Source organism: Solanum tuberosum, unplaced genomic scaffold (genome assembly GCF_000226075.1).
Source record: "Solanum tuberosum cultivar DM 1-3 516 R44 unplaced genomic scaffold, SolTub_3.0 scf00048, whole genome shotgun sequence".
NCBI classification, from domain to species: Eukaryota; Viridiplantae; Streptophyta; class Magnoliopsida; order Solanales; family Solanaceae; genus Solanum; species Solanum tuberosum.
The window spans coordinates 607,464-623,404 of NW_006238976.1; the positions used below are offsets into that span (position 1 = coordinate 607,464).

Sequence of the window (15,941 nt, forward strand, 5' to 3'; positions counted from 1 at the left end):
TAAACTTTATCTTGACTATTGATTTTGATCTTTCTAGCAACAAAAAACAACATACCTAGTGTAATCCCGTCAGGTTTGGGGAGGGTGATGTGTATGCATGCCTTGTGAAGGAATTTTGATCTTTCTAGCATAGTTGTAATTTCATGGGTAGAAATAGAATATACCTTGCTGCTCATGAAAATTCTTCTAGCCTTGAGAGTTACCTTACCTGGAATTTTCGACATAGAGCTACTTGAGAGCATCATCAGAATTTACTGCACTTTATCTTGTATTTGCTTGCATTCTAAGCACTTGATTTTGGGGGTTCGTCATTCATTTGTAACTTACCCTTTTAACTACAGTCCTGATCAGGAGCGGAGCTAGTGTGCTAAGTGTGGGTTCTGACGAACCCAGTAACTTTTGCTAAGACCCTGTTTTGGGTGCTCCTTCACTAAGGTGGGGGTACACTTGCTGGGGCCTATGGAGGTACACTACTTGGGGTATGTCATAACTCATAAGCCAATATTGTATAGAGTTTCTTTGTTTTGTGGATATACTTAATATTGCACATGCTTCCACTTCTATTGCAAACTTCCAATTATTCTTTTTATCTTCCATTTTCATAAATGGAAGATCCAATTGATCTATTCAATTAGACATTGCTTACCTAGATGCGATGCTTGTCCCTTGAAGTCTCTCCTCGAGTCAAATGAATCGAGGAGGGTTCCAAACCTCAAAAACTAGTAAGTGTATGTTGTTTCTTGGTCACTCTCTTGGATTGTCTATTCATTTACAAAAAAATGAATACGACTAAAAATACAACCTACAAGAATCATGCGTAGAAGTGCGATAAGTCGTTCATCAAGTCCATTTGCCAACAACATAATTATGTACAAGATGACAATTCTCGATTCAACAAACATAACTCGAATTTATGAACAATGCAATTTGATTTAACATACATAAAGTGCTATTTTTTTTGTTATGCTAAATACAGTATAATCGATTCCTTGTTCATTAGGAGATCTTCACTAAATTCTTTATTCAAACTTTGCTTACTTCAACCTCCTTATCATAGTTAAGAGGAAAAACAAACCGCCAATAAATAAATAAATATGGCCTTGTATAGCTACTTAATGGGGTAAATTTTAATTTTGATCCTTATGATATCGAACTAAACACATTTAATCTTGAATTGAAAGTATTTTTAGACTTATACTATCGTCAAACATGGAATAACAATATAAACTTAACATTTTATGAATAATTAAGTGATAGAACAATTAACATTTATGATAAAATTGCGATCAAAACTGTCCATTTCAATTAATTGAAAATAAAATAAAATTTTATCCATGACTTGAAATTTTGCAAAAAAATAAGAAGAAAGGAGTAAAGTAGCATTTACAAGTCTTGAGGGTATCTAAACAAAAAAACCAATAAATTTCACTTGTACAATTTTACCAATGTCTAAACTTTGAACTGAAAATTGTGAATTTCCTCTTTCTTATCCACTTTATCTCTCAACAATGGCGTCTTCTTCTTCTTCTCCATCAGTACTTCCATCTCTTACCTCCACACTCTCTTCTTCTAAACCTTCAATACCCTTCAACTTCAAGGGTTTCACCAAAAGGGTCAACAATTCTGGGCAAATCTTGAAAGCCCAAACTCTAGAATTTTCGGGCTCGTTTTTCGAGGGTGGATTCGGGGGAGGAAATGCTGATGAGCCACCGACGACACCATGGTCGGGGATTTCTGCAGTTGAAGATAAAGAGGAACCGCAGTGTCCACCTGGGTTACGCCCTTATGAAACAATGGTGGTTTTGAGACCCGATATGTCTGAAGATGAAAGACTTGCTCTTACCCAGAAATACGAAGAGGTAACAATGCTTGTTTATGTATTTGGAAATTGATATAACTTGCAAGGCGCTATGCTCAATTTGGGTGGATTTTAAGTTTTCAATTGCTGATTTGACTGTTTGAGCATTAGAGTTGAAGTTGAGAGTTCTAAAGATTGAATTTTTGAAACTAATATACTGTTTGTTCACAATTTGTTTGGCGCTTCTTGCTTATTTAGAGTCAATTTGATTGACTTTTGGAGATAAATTGAACTAGACTAATTCATTTTGTACGAGAAAGTACTATAATTCTCTGAGTATCCCGAGGGTGCTCCTGAAACAGCCTCTTTACCTCCAAGATATAGGTGTATGGTCTGCGTATACTCTAGCCTCAAGACCCCGCTTGTGAGATTTCACTGGAATATGTTGTTGTTGTAATTCTCTTTGTATCCATATGCTGAAGGCAAAGAATACATTTTAATATGTTTGTCGTAGTTCATGAATGAGAAGTGAAAGGTGCCACACATTAGGACTGAGGGAGTAAGTATTTTTATCAGAAGTTGAGCTGCATATAATATCATTTACATACTCTTCAGCTGATTTCAATGTGAACTGAGATAATTATGCTCATTTGAAACAGGGAGATCATTAGGGAAACAGAACAAGTAATTGATATTCGGTTTGACATGATGAAAATTTCTTCCATTCCCCTCTCTTGGCTAAAAAAACTGTTTTTTTTTCTTTTTCTGTTAAGAGGTGGAAGCCTGAAAGCAAAAGCAGTTTCGAGCTTGCAATTGATTTAAGCACAAGATTGTCCAAGAATATACTTCCTTTTTTTTGTCTTCTCACTAGAATGCCATTCTTTGAAAAAATCTGATATTTGGACCTAACAACACTCAACAGAGTTTCGGTGCATAATTCAACATTTGTTATAATTTAAGCCGACATGGACATGGTCTAAGTAAGAAGAAAGTTACTCTCAGCTTCTGCTACAATTTTCATTCTTCTTGTTCCCATGTAAGAACTTTCATTTTAATCTTGTTCTTTTTCTCCAACTGCTTTTCGAGTCCAAAAGGCTTGATCTGATGACTATTATCACCTTATCATTCTTCCTTGTGAACATGGATGATAATTGTCTTTTGGTTTGCCCATCTCAGTTTTGATGTTATAGTCGACGTCTATCAGAAAAATAGGCGTGTGCAAAACTGCATGGAACAATGATAAAAGTACTTAAAGTTGATGAAACTCTATTTTCTACATGACCCGTTCACTACTGTATTTCCTTTTCTTACTGATTGTTGTTTTGTTTTATTTAAGCCGAGGGTCTATTGGAAACAACTCTCAACCTTTACTAGGTAGGGGTAAGGCTGTGTACCCGCCACTCTATGAATCGACTTAAAGTTGATGAAACTATGTGTCATCTTTCACCTACAAATGATTGGCGAAACTTTCATTTAGTTAAATCCCCAATAAACCAGAAGAGAGAAAGAAGTTAAGCATCGGCACATGCGTCTTTGTTCTATGTTTGTTCCAACACTTACTGCATTTCAGCTTTTGCCTAACAGGTCAATCAAATAGACACACTGGTAAGAGCCAATGTTTCCCATGTTTTGTGTTTTGTTCTTCATCAGCTGCTCCGTCTAATAAAATAAGAAACTCACTATAGCATGGTATCAGAGCAAGCTCTCATTGCCACCCATTATCAAAAACAGATTTTCACATGCTTGACTCATAAAAATGGCATAACCCCACACGTTAGGGGCAATATTAAGTATTTGACCATCTCATCTAAAATCTTACATGATAGACTTATCGTAACTGTTTTATGGATTTAACAGTTCTAATATTGTCCCCCATCAATTTCAGTTGCACATGGTACTGGCTATTGATGATGCAAGTTTTAATCTTTTGTTTTTCTTTCTCTTGGGCAGTTGCTGGTTGCTGGTGGTGGTATGTATGTGGAGGTCTTCAACCGAGGGGTTATTCCACTTGCATACAGCATTAGGAGGAAAAACAAAGCTGGAGAGACAAATACGTACTTGGACGGTATCTACCTCCTGTTCACTTATTTTACTAAACCTGAATCCATTGTACCCCTTGAGGCAACATTGGTAACTGATGATGATGTTATCCGATCGTCCACTTTCAAGATTAGGAAAAGAAAATACTAGTTTGCTTAGTTAGTTAAATTTGTGCATCTGTTCAGCTGTAAAAGACGATAACAGAGAGGAGGCAAGTTTTACTCATCGCGCCTTTCAGATGTTTAAGTAATTACACCCTTTTTCAAAGTAAAACAGTATCAATTTGTAATATTCTTTTATATTACTGAAAGTTGCCATTACATTCTGCTTAAGTATCCTCCAATTTGGCTCTTAAAATATAACAATAGTAGCATTATTGAGCACTTGATTACCTTCATTTTTACTTTTCTGATATCTTTGGTTGTCAAGTCAGATTACCATTTCTCTGAATTATTATAGAGAATTTTTAACATGAGAAGGTGGACTAATGTAACCCAACAGTGTGACCTAATGGACAATGAAATGGGTTGAGAAACACCAGGTCGTTTCTTCCCATTTGGAGAGTTATTTAGTACTTGTGCTTGAGGCGAGAGTCTTTTGGAAACAACCTCTCTATCTCCACGAGGTAGTGATAAGGTCTATGTACACTCTACCCTGCCTAAACCTCAATTAGTGGAATTTCATTGGATATGTTATTGTTGCTTATGGGAGGTAGATGGTACCACGTGGAATTAGTTGAGATGTGTGAAAGTTGGATTGATCTCATAGTTCACGATTTCCCCTTCCCTCTCTTTAACATCTTGGTTTAACACCACACAGGCAGCTGGTACCTTCCCAACTTCTTCATCAACTAACCTGCCAATTCAACATATTGTTGCCGATATTTTTGCCTGAACATTAGTTTTGACTTCCCCTCCGGGGAATCGTTGTAGCTACTAGCTCGCTTCACTTTCCACCTTTGTCTTTCACCGGGGCTTATACTTCACCAATGTCCTTTTTAAGTTTGGTGGTTGGTTTGTATATTGGACAGTATTAGGACCAACTATTGGTCAACATTTTCTTGCTTTTTGTTGCTTCCAAAAGCAAGGCTGACCATTTTTGTGGGTTATGATGTAGACATTTGGTTCAAAATTTTGTATTGATTGCGTTAAGACAACACTGTTGGCTTCCACCTTAACATATATGTCATAAAATAGTCATTTTATGTTGATTGCTAAGAATTTTTCCAAAGTCAGATTACTTTATATGCTAGATAAGTTTAATATTTTTTTTTTGCTTTATGGAAAATCTTGAGAATCTGATTTAATGGTGTAGTTTGAGGATGACCTCAATTCCCACTTTGATAGAAAGATTAGGGAAATTATGAGGATCTTTTTCCACCCCACAAACAATAAACATGAATTTATTCCAAGAAAATGCCCACATTAAGTGAGATTGTATCTTTGTAAAGTTGTTGGAAAAGGATTAGTTATAAATTTAAAACTAGTAAATGGAGACATAAAGAGCATATACTAGTAAATGGAGACGTAAAAAAAAGAGCAAGTTGGTTAATTATATCCAAAGGTCTTAAGTTTAACTATTAATAAAGTGGGATGAAAATAATAAAAAAATTAGATATTCAATGACTTTTCCTAGATTATCTAAATCATAGTGAATGGAGTATCAATTCTCGTATCCTTAAGTCTTTGATAAGTAAAATTATTTGGAGCATACATGGAGGCTGGAGCTAGCCTCCCACTTGTCTAGATAATTGAGCCGGCTAACCTGGCCCATCTACAAGGCTCATGGCAACGATTTCCGGTTCTTAAGATTTAGAAATCCTACGCTATTCAGAAAGAGATATATAATAAATCCTCTTCATGGAAATTCTGCATTCACCACTAAATGTAAGTAGAGCAGTTACTCAATGAAACTTGTATAAAGATAGTAAGTATGCAACAAAAAATTGAAATTTACACAAGTTGATTCAGACACTGCGTTCTCACTAGTAGAGTCAAATTTACATTAGGGTATAGAGAAGATATTTCTTAACAATAATTTGCTAATTTAAATTAGTTAATTAATGTAAGTGATCAACCCGTCATCAACGGCTAATGCTCATTACCAGGAAACAAGATCTTCCACTAATGCATATAAGTCTCTTAACAATTGTTAAACTTGTCTTCATATCTGTAAAGTTGAATTACTTTATGATCACATGATTAAATTGAATCCTTTTGTTTTAATCCTTTGGCTTGACTTAAAGGTCAATCTCCTATACACTACTAGTGTTCTTTTTCCTTTTTGGAATACGGTAATATTCACGTCAATTTACACACATTTCAACTATTTTATCGAATATATGTTATCTTTCATCAGTAGTTATATCAAGTTATCTATCCATCAACATAAAGGTAGTGTAACTATGATAAATATTCTAAAGTCGACATGAATATAGTAAAAATGGTTATAAAATTCTATTTAATTTGGAATTAAAACGTAGTTATTAGTTTTATTATTATTATTATTATTTGAGGATATCCCTTGCTTTGGTGGATGGAGAGTGCAAATATGATATGACATTTCAAGAGTTATGGATGGACCCCTTTTTATGGTAATCAACAACAAGTGATAGGAGCATATGAATCTATGCATGTTGTAGGGGCCACTATAGTATAGTAGTACTAAAAATATATTGCTAGGTATTTTCTAGATAAGAAAAAGTTCATTTATGTGAAGAAAAAAAAAACACTTTTGAGTGTAGTTTGTGGAAGAACCACTCATTTTGTTGATGCCAAACGGAATAAATTCCAAATGTTTAGATTAGGGGTGGGCATAAATATCGAAAAATCAAAAAATAAAATCGAATCGAACTATTTTGGTTCTTTGGTGTTTCGGTTCGGTGTCAGCTCTTTATTTTCGGAACTTTGGTTCGGAGTTCGGTGTAAGGGTCCCAAAACTACGGTGCACCGAAGGATCGAAGTTTTATTAAATAAATTTAAAAATATTTAAATTATATTACTTAATAATACTTATATATTTTGACTCAAAATATTTACCTAGCCCATTTCAATTTTTAAATGACAAATCAGTAAAGTGTAAACCCTAAAGACCTAAAGTCTATGTTTTGAATGTGTTGAATCGTGTATCCAAAGAGATAGTGCCGTTTGATGGTGTTGTGTGCTTTTTAAAAAAAAAATGTGCGGACAAGTCTTTGTAGACCTTGTTTTGTGAGTAAAGATAATTGTTGTGTGCTCTTTACCATTTATCTGCATATGTTTGTTGATTCTGTCGTTGTATATTTAGTTGGTCATCTCTGTAGCAACATAGGAGGGTGAATAATCCATCTAATTAACAAATTCTTTGGCATCTTTGCTAGAAACAGAAATAAAATTTGAATTCTTCTAGTTAAAGAATCATCTATGCAACGTCTTCTTAATTATAAATTAAACACATGAAACTCTTAACACTTTATCATATTCCCTCTTTATTTTTATTCACATCGAAAAACCGATTTAAAAACACCGAACTAAACCGATCCGAAGTAGAAAATATCGAGCCGAACGGATCTAGTTTGGTATGAAATATGGTGCACACTTTTCTAAAACCGAACTGAAATTTGATTAAACCGAACCGAAAAATCGAACGCCCACCCTAGATTAGAATTTAGATAAAAATAAATAATTTATTTTCATGTGACACTTTTAGAGAAAACAAACAAGTATTTTTGAGAAGCAAGTAGCTTTTTTAAAGGGATTTAATCAAGCACAAAATGTTATTCTAATTAATTAGTTAAATATAAATCACTACTGTTCAAAAGTATATTTTCAATATTCTGTAAGCTTGGCTAAACATAAGTTATTAGGAAGTACTCAATTAAAGATAATTTCTTCAAAAGAAAATTATTGAGTGTAAGTTATATACGCTTTTCAATAAGGTACTTGCTCAGGCTCTCTATAATCAACAAAAATTCTTGTTTTCACCAAAACTAAAACTAATTATCTCGATTTTTTTAAATTAAATATTTTTAAATAAATAAAAAAATATTTTAGATTTCTGAAAAGCTTGACCAAATTAAACGAGCTTAACTTTATATAAAAAAGACTTTTTTATCTTCCATTTCCAATGAGATTTTGAAAGTTGTCAAGCTTATCTGATTAGTGCTCACCATCTTAATGACTATCTAATGAAGTTGATTGATTATCAAACTTTCTAAACAAATCATAAATAAAAAAAACTTGTTTTGTGTGGGAGTCTTGTCAAAAGTGAAATGACTTGTAAGAAAGACAGATATTTGTTTTTACTTTAGTGAAAAGTGTAAAGATAATAATTGAATTACATCTATATCTTAATTTCACCCTCTTTTATACTTAAGAACTATTTATACTTTTATCGATAATTAGTTACTATCGTATTTGTTTTTTGATCCTAACAAAGTTCTAATTTCAAATAGGGAAAATTGTATGAAATAGCAAATTATTAATTCAAATTAAATGTTATAGTCATAGTTTATCTTATTTGTAATTCGCAGCAAATATCCCTTTTTGTCATCTGGTTCGGTATACAATTAGCCATTTTCGGTATACAATTACCTATTCGGTATACACATGTATAAAATGTACAAAATACGTTTGTGTTTGTATAAAGCGAGAGAAAAGTGTATATACAAATATAAATTCATATATTTGCGTCCTATACACTTATAATTATACAAATACAAATCTTATTATACAAATTACAATGTATAAATTAATTTATACAAAACTGAACAATTTGTATAAAATTGGATGTATCTAGCGAATTATACAAATCAAAAGCTCCATAGCAAACATAAAATTTGTTATGGAGCGCAATTATGCAAACTATAGCTATAACATACAAATATGATTTTTATGTTTGCTATATGTGAAAGTTGTTCTTTGAAGTATAACGGATCGATGAAGTAGTGGGTAAGTCTTAATTTTTTAATCAAAATATTTTGACATCATGAAATTTACTTTATTTTAAATGTTATTAAAATTAAAATCAGAAATTACGAGAGGACGGACTAGCAACAAGAGAATGAATGGTCCCTAATGTAACATTAGGTAAAATTAAGATATTTGGAACACTATGCAATCCTATGATTTTCAAATGATATATCGATAAGGTAAGTGACAAAGTTTATAATTATCATATTATTTATCTGTTCCCAGTGGGAGAACTATGATTGAACCTTGTGCTAAAAAAATTTAGAAAACATGAGAGAGTGGAATGAGGGACCTTTTCGTTTTTATATATTTAAAAAAATCTTAGTGGGAAGTTATGAACAAGTCACATCAATTAAAAAGTGTAAATAAAGTAATCATACAATTTTCATCACTTAATTTGATTCCAAAAAAGCACTTCACATTTTTCAAATCTCAATTAAAAACATCCTTTTTTCACCCTTTGTTATCATTTTCTTGATCTTGATATGCATATAAAAGCTATATAAGCTAAGGTTTATGTATACATATTAAGCTTATAACTTATAATCTTTCTTCTTTTTTTTTGTTTCATTAAACTTAGTTTTAAGTGTCTACTTAAAAAAATAATTCAATGGGGGTACCTGAATCTCCTAGTCCACCTCATTTGTATCCTCAAGCACTTCAACTTAAACTTTATCAAGCTTTCATTTTTTCAATTCCAATACTTTTTTCTATAATCTTGTTTCTTTTGTTTTACTTGTTTTATCTCAAAAGAAGAGCTTCTATTGGTTCTAATTCCCCTCTTGTTATACTTCCAAGAAGTTCAAATCAAGTTATTATTCATGTTAGTTTCTCTTCTTGATTTCTTTTTCTGTTCAGACTCTTCAAAAATATTGACTGATATGTTAGATCCTCTTAAAATAGTAGTGTTATTTTTTGAAGGATGTAACATGAGTAAAAGAGCGTTTTTGGAGAGTCTAAACAACGTAGCTTTGAATTTTTCATGTTTTTTCAAGAAACCATGAAAAGTTTTCTTGTTTTGTAGGGTAACGTAGATGTAAAGGGGATGCTCAAGACTTATAAGCTTCCTGTTATACTATTTGATGAAGATTCAATGATGAAGGATTCTCAGTAAGTTATAACTTTAAAATTTTTGTTTGTGTTACTTGTCAAATTCATGTTTTTTCCGCCCGTCCTATGAAGTGGCCCGTCAAGTCCTGATAGTCAAAATTAAAGGGAGGATTCTCTCGTCTTTTTTTCCGAGAGTGATGTTGTATCCTTCCGGTTCCTGATGAATTGAGTCTGACATCTATTTCATAGTTACCACGAAAAGCATGCCATATATGTCACGGGCAAGCACCAAGTATTTTACTTTTTGGTGGGGTGGAGGGCTTTTGTGCTCTACCTTTTAACCTCGATTAAAGTTGCACATCATTTTCCACTTGTTCTACAAAAAACTAAATGCCTATCAGTTAGTTCCAAGAAAGCGGATGTGGGGTCTAACTATAACTTCATTTCAATCTAGATATTGTTAGGGTTGGTCTCGAAAAAGCTTTTGCCCCTGAAATCTATGTGAAATAAAAAGAAGTAAAACTAGTTATGGTAAAAAAGTCTACTTCAAGAAATCTGTTTTACTTGTCATTCTATACTAAAATGAAACAGAGAGGATTCATATATATAGTCGACCCCAACTAGTTTGGGACTGAGACGTTGTTGTTGTATTGTTATTTACTAACATTACGACGAAAAATTTCACAGGTGTTGTGTTTGTTTGGGAGAATTTGAGATCAAAGAGGAGTTACACCAACTACCTTCTTGTAAGCACATTTTTCATGTTGAATGCATACGCCATTGGCTTCGTTCAAATTTCTCTTGTCCACTCTGTCGATGCCATGTCCTTGTTACCAACAAAAAACCGCAACCTCCACAACAACCACCTTCTAATAACAACCCTTCGAGTGTCATCGAGGAGGAGAGGGAACACCACGATATAACGGTTAGTAGAGAGGAGCATGAGCAACATGTGGTGGTGATAGTTGAAGAATTGTCTAGTGCTAGTAGCTCATCATCTAGCATTGTTGACAATATTGAGAGAGATTTTTCAAATGTAGAAACTCATGTTATCAACATTGATAAGGCTCCTGACACATGAATGTCAATCGCAGATAAAATTGAAATGATACAGAGAAGATCTGTGTGGTCCCTGCACAAAGATGACTCACACAAATCGAGAAATGATCCAAGTTTTCCTTTTAAAGAAAAGGAGAATTTGAAGGACTGCCTAGTTTTGTTGCATTTCTTGGAATTTGTAAGGCACACAAAAGTGTTGCATATTAGAGTATATAGTTTATAGATACAACTTTAGAATGACATTAAATATGACAATCTTTTTTTAGTTTTGATAAGACATATGACCGAAAGAATGAAATTGAAATTTTGTTAGAACATGGACGGAATTTCTTTTTGTAGATATAGAAAATCAAAATTTGAAAAAAAATCACTTATTAATCTCCAAAAAACAAGACTTGATTCACATACACCAAATATAAAGAGTTACAACATTCTATAAGATTTCTATAATCCTTTTATTCTTGAATATTTCAACTAAATGTAATATTGCCTCTTAACTAAACTAAGAAATAAGACTACAAGATCAATACCAGAAAGTCCCAAAGTTTTGCTAAATATTTCCTAGAAGAAAAGCAAATGCCATATAGAGAGTACAAGCAAGAAATGTTGAGAAAATAGTGACCCTTGTAGGCATTCTTCCTTTATCATTTCTCAAAACCATAGCTTCATAAATTGGCAAACAATTTATAACAACAAAACCAGCAATAAACATTTGGATAAATATTCCATCCAAATTGTGATCACCGTTGATAATTTGTGCTAATGATTTGAGAAATGCTACTAAATTGATGATTGATGTAGTTGCTAGTATCACAAACATAGGCGAAACAACCCCAAACTCGAAAATTCCTTGATGATACCTTTTACCTTGGTCATTATCGACTACTTTGCTTGTTACGTTGAACCCTTGTGTCGATATGCCTAAGTGTTTAGTTAAGTACTCAATTGTTCCAAATAAGTGAGATGTTAATCCCCTTATCATCCACATTCTTTGGTCACTCCACCACCTTTTAAATGTCCCTTCATTAGACATAAAAACCAAGCAATCTTGTCCATACGCTCCGAGGAACATAAAAACATACAAGAAAAACCAAGGATCTGAAACCTGAAATCGATATAAAAAGAACATTAAACCTTCAAAATAAATAAATTAGACTTCTTATTCATCTGCTTGTCAATATCCACAAATTTACCATAAGATTAGTCGTTCCACCACTTAAGTCATGTGCTATGCTCTCTCTATATATATATGTAGTGTTACTTTGTAAATGACGATAATATAATATATTTTCTACATGAAAGGGAACCGAAACACATAACTTAATTAATTGAACGTTAAATATGCTGAGTCATATATCAAAAGGGCATGCATACCTTTGGAAAGATGGTAACCCCATTGAGAAGAGTAAGTTGAGGGATGAAGGCATATAGAGTAAGTGGTATTGACCAAATGGGAGAGAATGCATAGTGAGAATAACAATGGGCCATAACAAGGCCCATGGACTGAACCCCAAAAGTTAATGGGCTATATTTTGAGAGAGCAACTTCAAGAAGGCCCACATTCCATCTCTTGTTTTGACTGACCACCTCATACAGAGAAATTGGTATATCTCCTAAAAATGCAGGCCTTTTAGGATTGCAAAATACTGATTTCCAACCTTCACATTGAAGTCTATAACCTGTGTAGTAATCCTCAACAAGTGATCCATACCTAAACCCCATCTGCATAATTTTGAAATTGTTAGTTTATAGCAAAGGAGATTTAATATAGCAACTTTTTCGTGGCAACAAGATCTAACATATGTGGCAAGTACGATCTGATTGCCACGAAGAAGTTGCTAGTGCAATTATACTCATATTTCCTCAAGTACCAACAATTTTTTCATGGGAATGAGTTCGAATATACCATGTATACTAGATATATCACGTGGAAAATTCGAACCAATTGCCACGAAAAACAAGTTGCTAGTGCAATTATACTCTACATTTACCAACTTAAAATGTGAACTAAAGCTCACCTTGGAACCCCAAATACTTTCACTCTCATAGTTGCAACTTGCTACATAATGGACTCGCCGCAAAATTTCTTGGGCCTTAATGGGCTTATTCACAATATGATCTGGAAAAAGTTCTGGAATTTCGGGCTGCTTGAACGAAGATGGAGTTCCATAAAAAGCCCGACGACGAAAAAAACATCCAGTTCCAACATAATTAGGCCCATTAAGCCCATCCATGCCCATTGGATTAGTAAAAAATAGGGCTTTTATCTCATTTGCATAAATATCTGCTTCGTTAAGCCCATGAAAAGTTTGAGGAAACTGAACGTAAGCTAAATTGGGCCGTAATGTTTGGTCCAAGAAGTAACATAAAGCCCGTTGTGGCGTTGATGGATCATTAGAGTACATATCACAATCAAGTGTCAATATTATTGGTGCATTTGTCATAATTCCCGATACTCGAAGCTAACACAAGAAGAAATTAATAATCAATTCGATAATATTTTAGGGAAAAAGAAGCAAATATATTCCTCGATTTTGCTATTTAGAATGTATATATATCGTTCGTCGAAACAAATGGTATATATATACCCTCACTGCTAACATGATGTTTTTAGATTTAACAATTTATTTTATGATTATTATTATTTTTAATTTAGTAAATATATATTTGTTAATAAAAAGGTAAATATGCATCATTTGTTAAACGATGACGTATCTCAAAGTTGAGGGATATATTTATCCTTTTCCCTTAATTTTATGAATAAAAATTGTTGTGTAAAGTAAAATTGATGAGATTTTTTACTTACCAATGCATTGAGGGCACCTGCTTTAAAATGATGAGGGGAACTTGTGTTTTTTTCCCTTGAAAAATAAATAAGATTTGGCATCCCGTGACTTGTCATGTCTTTATCTTTGCCACTTTCTAACAAAACCTACACCAACCAATTTGATAAAAGGATAAGTTAAATAGATGATATTACCAAATCAATAACCACACATATGATGTTAAATAACATGTTTACAATTAAAGGCAAATTAGACTATTTGGCAACACGTGTTAAGCATTTTTAATTAATAGATAATTAGTTTTTTTTTTGTTGTACTTTTTATTGTGACACATTTTAAAATTGTACAAGTGTAGAATTCAAATCGACAATATCACTAGTGGATTGAACTGTTATAGATGATATTTAAACCAATACTCTTTTAGATGAATCCTACATTTTTGCGATGATGGTGCATGGGGTAAATCTTACCGAGTCTCTAAGGGAAATATATGTGATATCCTAGACAAGTCTTATATTGACAGATTTTAAAATCATATAGAATTAAGTTCAATATGATAATATTACGAGTCAATTGAACAACTACAATATATATATATATATATATATATATATTTACCTGAATAATAGAAGGATGATTATCACGAGTAAATCCAAGCGTCCAATATTTGGTAAAAGCTTGAAGCTCTTCCTCATTGTCAATAAAATCTTCACCCACTTTTCCCCTCTCAATCACTTCTTCTATCCTTTTCTTCATGTTTTCGTACATCAACTACACATATAATAAAAATTACATATAGTTTGATTTCGTTTCGGAAATAAGATAAATAATAGAAAAAATTCTTTCTTGATAATATCTTGAGTCACGCTAAAAGATAAGTAAAAATATTACTATTTTCTAATGTCATAGTTCTATAATGTACTTACATAAGAAAAAAATAATTTTATTTTTCTTATATAACACGAGATAAGATTCTAGTATAGTTATAAAAGGGTTTTATGACTTCTTAAAATAATATAAGGTGTCCTTATAAGAGCTGCTCCAATATTATTGGCAAAATTTATCAGTCAAATACATTATAACAAAAAATGAAACATGACATATGAGCATATAATATATACTAGTTTAGTTATTTTGAGATTTTTAAATGAATAATGACAAATTAAAGAAAATATCTATTTTTTTTTTGTCTTAGCTATAACGTCAGAAGGATTGAATACAAAACCAAAATCACAAATCAATATATACCTGAAATATATTCAGATAATTGATGAATCAACTCAGGCCAGATACTAGTCAATTAAATTGCAAGTTGCTTATCTTCTTGTGTAACTATATTTTAAAATATTGATTAAAATACGATGTAATTCAATTCTCAACGAATGAAAATATATAGAAATACGAGATATGATGTAAGATAAAAGGAAAAATATTTTATTCGTGAATCATGATTTCCCTTAGCGAGAATCATGATTTCCTATCACAAATTATATCTAATTAAATAGAAAAGGAAATGGTTTTATAAAGATTTTATGTACATTTTACTATATCATATGTTACTAATCCTCATGTTTCAATTTCTGTAACACTTTTATTTTTTCGAGACTTAAACTATGTGAACTTTGATAAATATTTTTATAAAATATATTCTCGTCATACTGACATGAGAAAAATTTACAACTTACAATATTATTCGTATAGATTTTAAATATTTTATAAATTTTAATTATTAATTTAATCAAACTCGATTTTACTTCATAAATTAGACAAATCAACTTCCCGAAAGCGAAAGCTACCAGCCTACCACATATATATTAGGCCTAAGTCATCTGCAGCCCATTAAAGTTGTCCGCATAATTCACTTAGACACCTTAACTAAAGCTAGTACCTATTGAACACCTAAAATATTCAAAACGTGTATCTATTAAGCACAAAATACTGATGTGGCAAAAAAAGTGTTCTTCACTTTCCATGGGTGCGTGAAGATGCCCAAATAACATTTTCCTTTTTCTTTTTCCTGAAAAAATACATTTTTTTGCTTTATTGACCCTTGACATTAATTAATAAAGAAACCAAAAAAAAAAATTAACTAACAATATAAAAAAAAGCAAGGCGTCTTCTTCTTCACAGGATGATGCCTCAACGATTTTCATCCAACATCATTCCACCATCTCTGTACTTTCCAGTTGCCTCTCATGCCACCCCACCCCTCCAACTTTCTCTCTCTCCCTTTCAATTTATTCTTCTATTTTTTTCTTC

At 32.3% G+C, this 15,941-nt stretch overlaps 3 protein-coding genes across 3 annotated transcripts in view; 2 read left to right on the plus strand and 1 right to left on the minus strand.

Annotated features, from left to right (window-relative positions):
- Window positions 1–1,438: 1,438 nt before the first annotated feature.
- Window positions 1,439–4,170, plus strand: LOC102603924 (30S ribosomal protein S6 alpha, chloroplastic). Its single transcript, XM_006343763.2, has 2 exons — window positions 1,439–1,859; window positions 3,749–4,170. Exons 1-2 carry the CDS (start codon window positions 1,509–1,511, stop codon window positions 3,986–3,988), a joined length of 591 nt encoding a protein of 196 aa, XP_006343825.1. The 5' UTR covers window positions 1,439–1,508; the 3' UTR covers window positions 3,989–4,170.
- A 5,054-nt stretch (window positions 4,171–9,224) lies between these two features.
- Window positions 9,225–11,222, plus strand: LOC102604263 (RING-H2 zinc finger protein RHA4a-like). Its single transcript, XM_006343764.2, has 3 exons — window positions 9,225–9,610; window positions 9,812–9,897; window positions 10,525–11,222. Exons 1-3 carry the CDS (start codon window positions 9,398–9,400, stop codon window positions 10,916–10,918), a joined length of 693 nt encoding a protein of 230 aa, XP_006343826.2. The 5' UTR covers window positions 9,225–9,397; the 3' UTR covers window positions 10,919–11,222.
- Window positions 11,223–11,312: 90 nt separating this feature from the next.
- The window catches only part of LOC102604590 (cellulose synthase-like protein G3), a 7,792-nt gene continuing 3,163 nt past the window's right edge, over window positions 11,313–15,941 (minus strand). Inside the window, exons 2-6 of the mRNA XM_015307121.1 lie at window positions 14,301–14,453; window positions 13,703–13,828; window positions 12,915–13,358; window positions 12,271–12,618; window positions 11,313–12,001 (exon numbers count right to left, since the gene is read on the minus strand). Of these exons, the coding sequence (XP_015162607.1) occupies window positions 11,447–12,001; window positions 12,271–12,618; window positions 12,915–13,358; window positions 13,703–13,828; window positions 14,301–14,453 (1,626 nt within the window). The 3' untranslated portion in view covers window positions 11,313–11,446. The remainder of the gene's footprint in view (window positions 12,002–12,270; window positions 12,619–12,914; window positions 13,359–13,702; window positions 13,829–14,300; window positions 14,454–15,941) is intronic.

Coding starts and splice junctions, on each gene's coding strand:
- LOC102604263 (XM_006343764.2), top strand. CDS start 9,398: ATGGGGGTACCTGAATCTCCTAGTCCACCTCATTTGTATCCTCAAGCA. Junction 9,611..9,811: donor CAAATCAAGTTATTATTCAT/GTTAGTTTCTCT, acceptor CTTGTTTTGTAG/GGTAACGTAGATGTAAAGGG. Junction 9,898..10,524: donor TCAATGATGAAGGATTCTCA/GTAAGTTATAAC, acceptor AAAATTTCACAG/GTGTTGTGTTTGTTTGGGAG.
- LOC102603924 (XM_006343763.2), top strand. CDS start 1,509: ATGGCGTCTTCTTCTTCTTCTCCATCAGTACTTCCATCTCTTACCTCC. Junction 1,860..3,748: donor TTACCCAGAAATACGAAGAG/GTAACAATGCTT, acceptor TCTCTTGGGCAG/TTGCTGGTTGCTGGTGGTGG.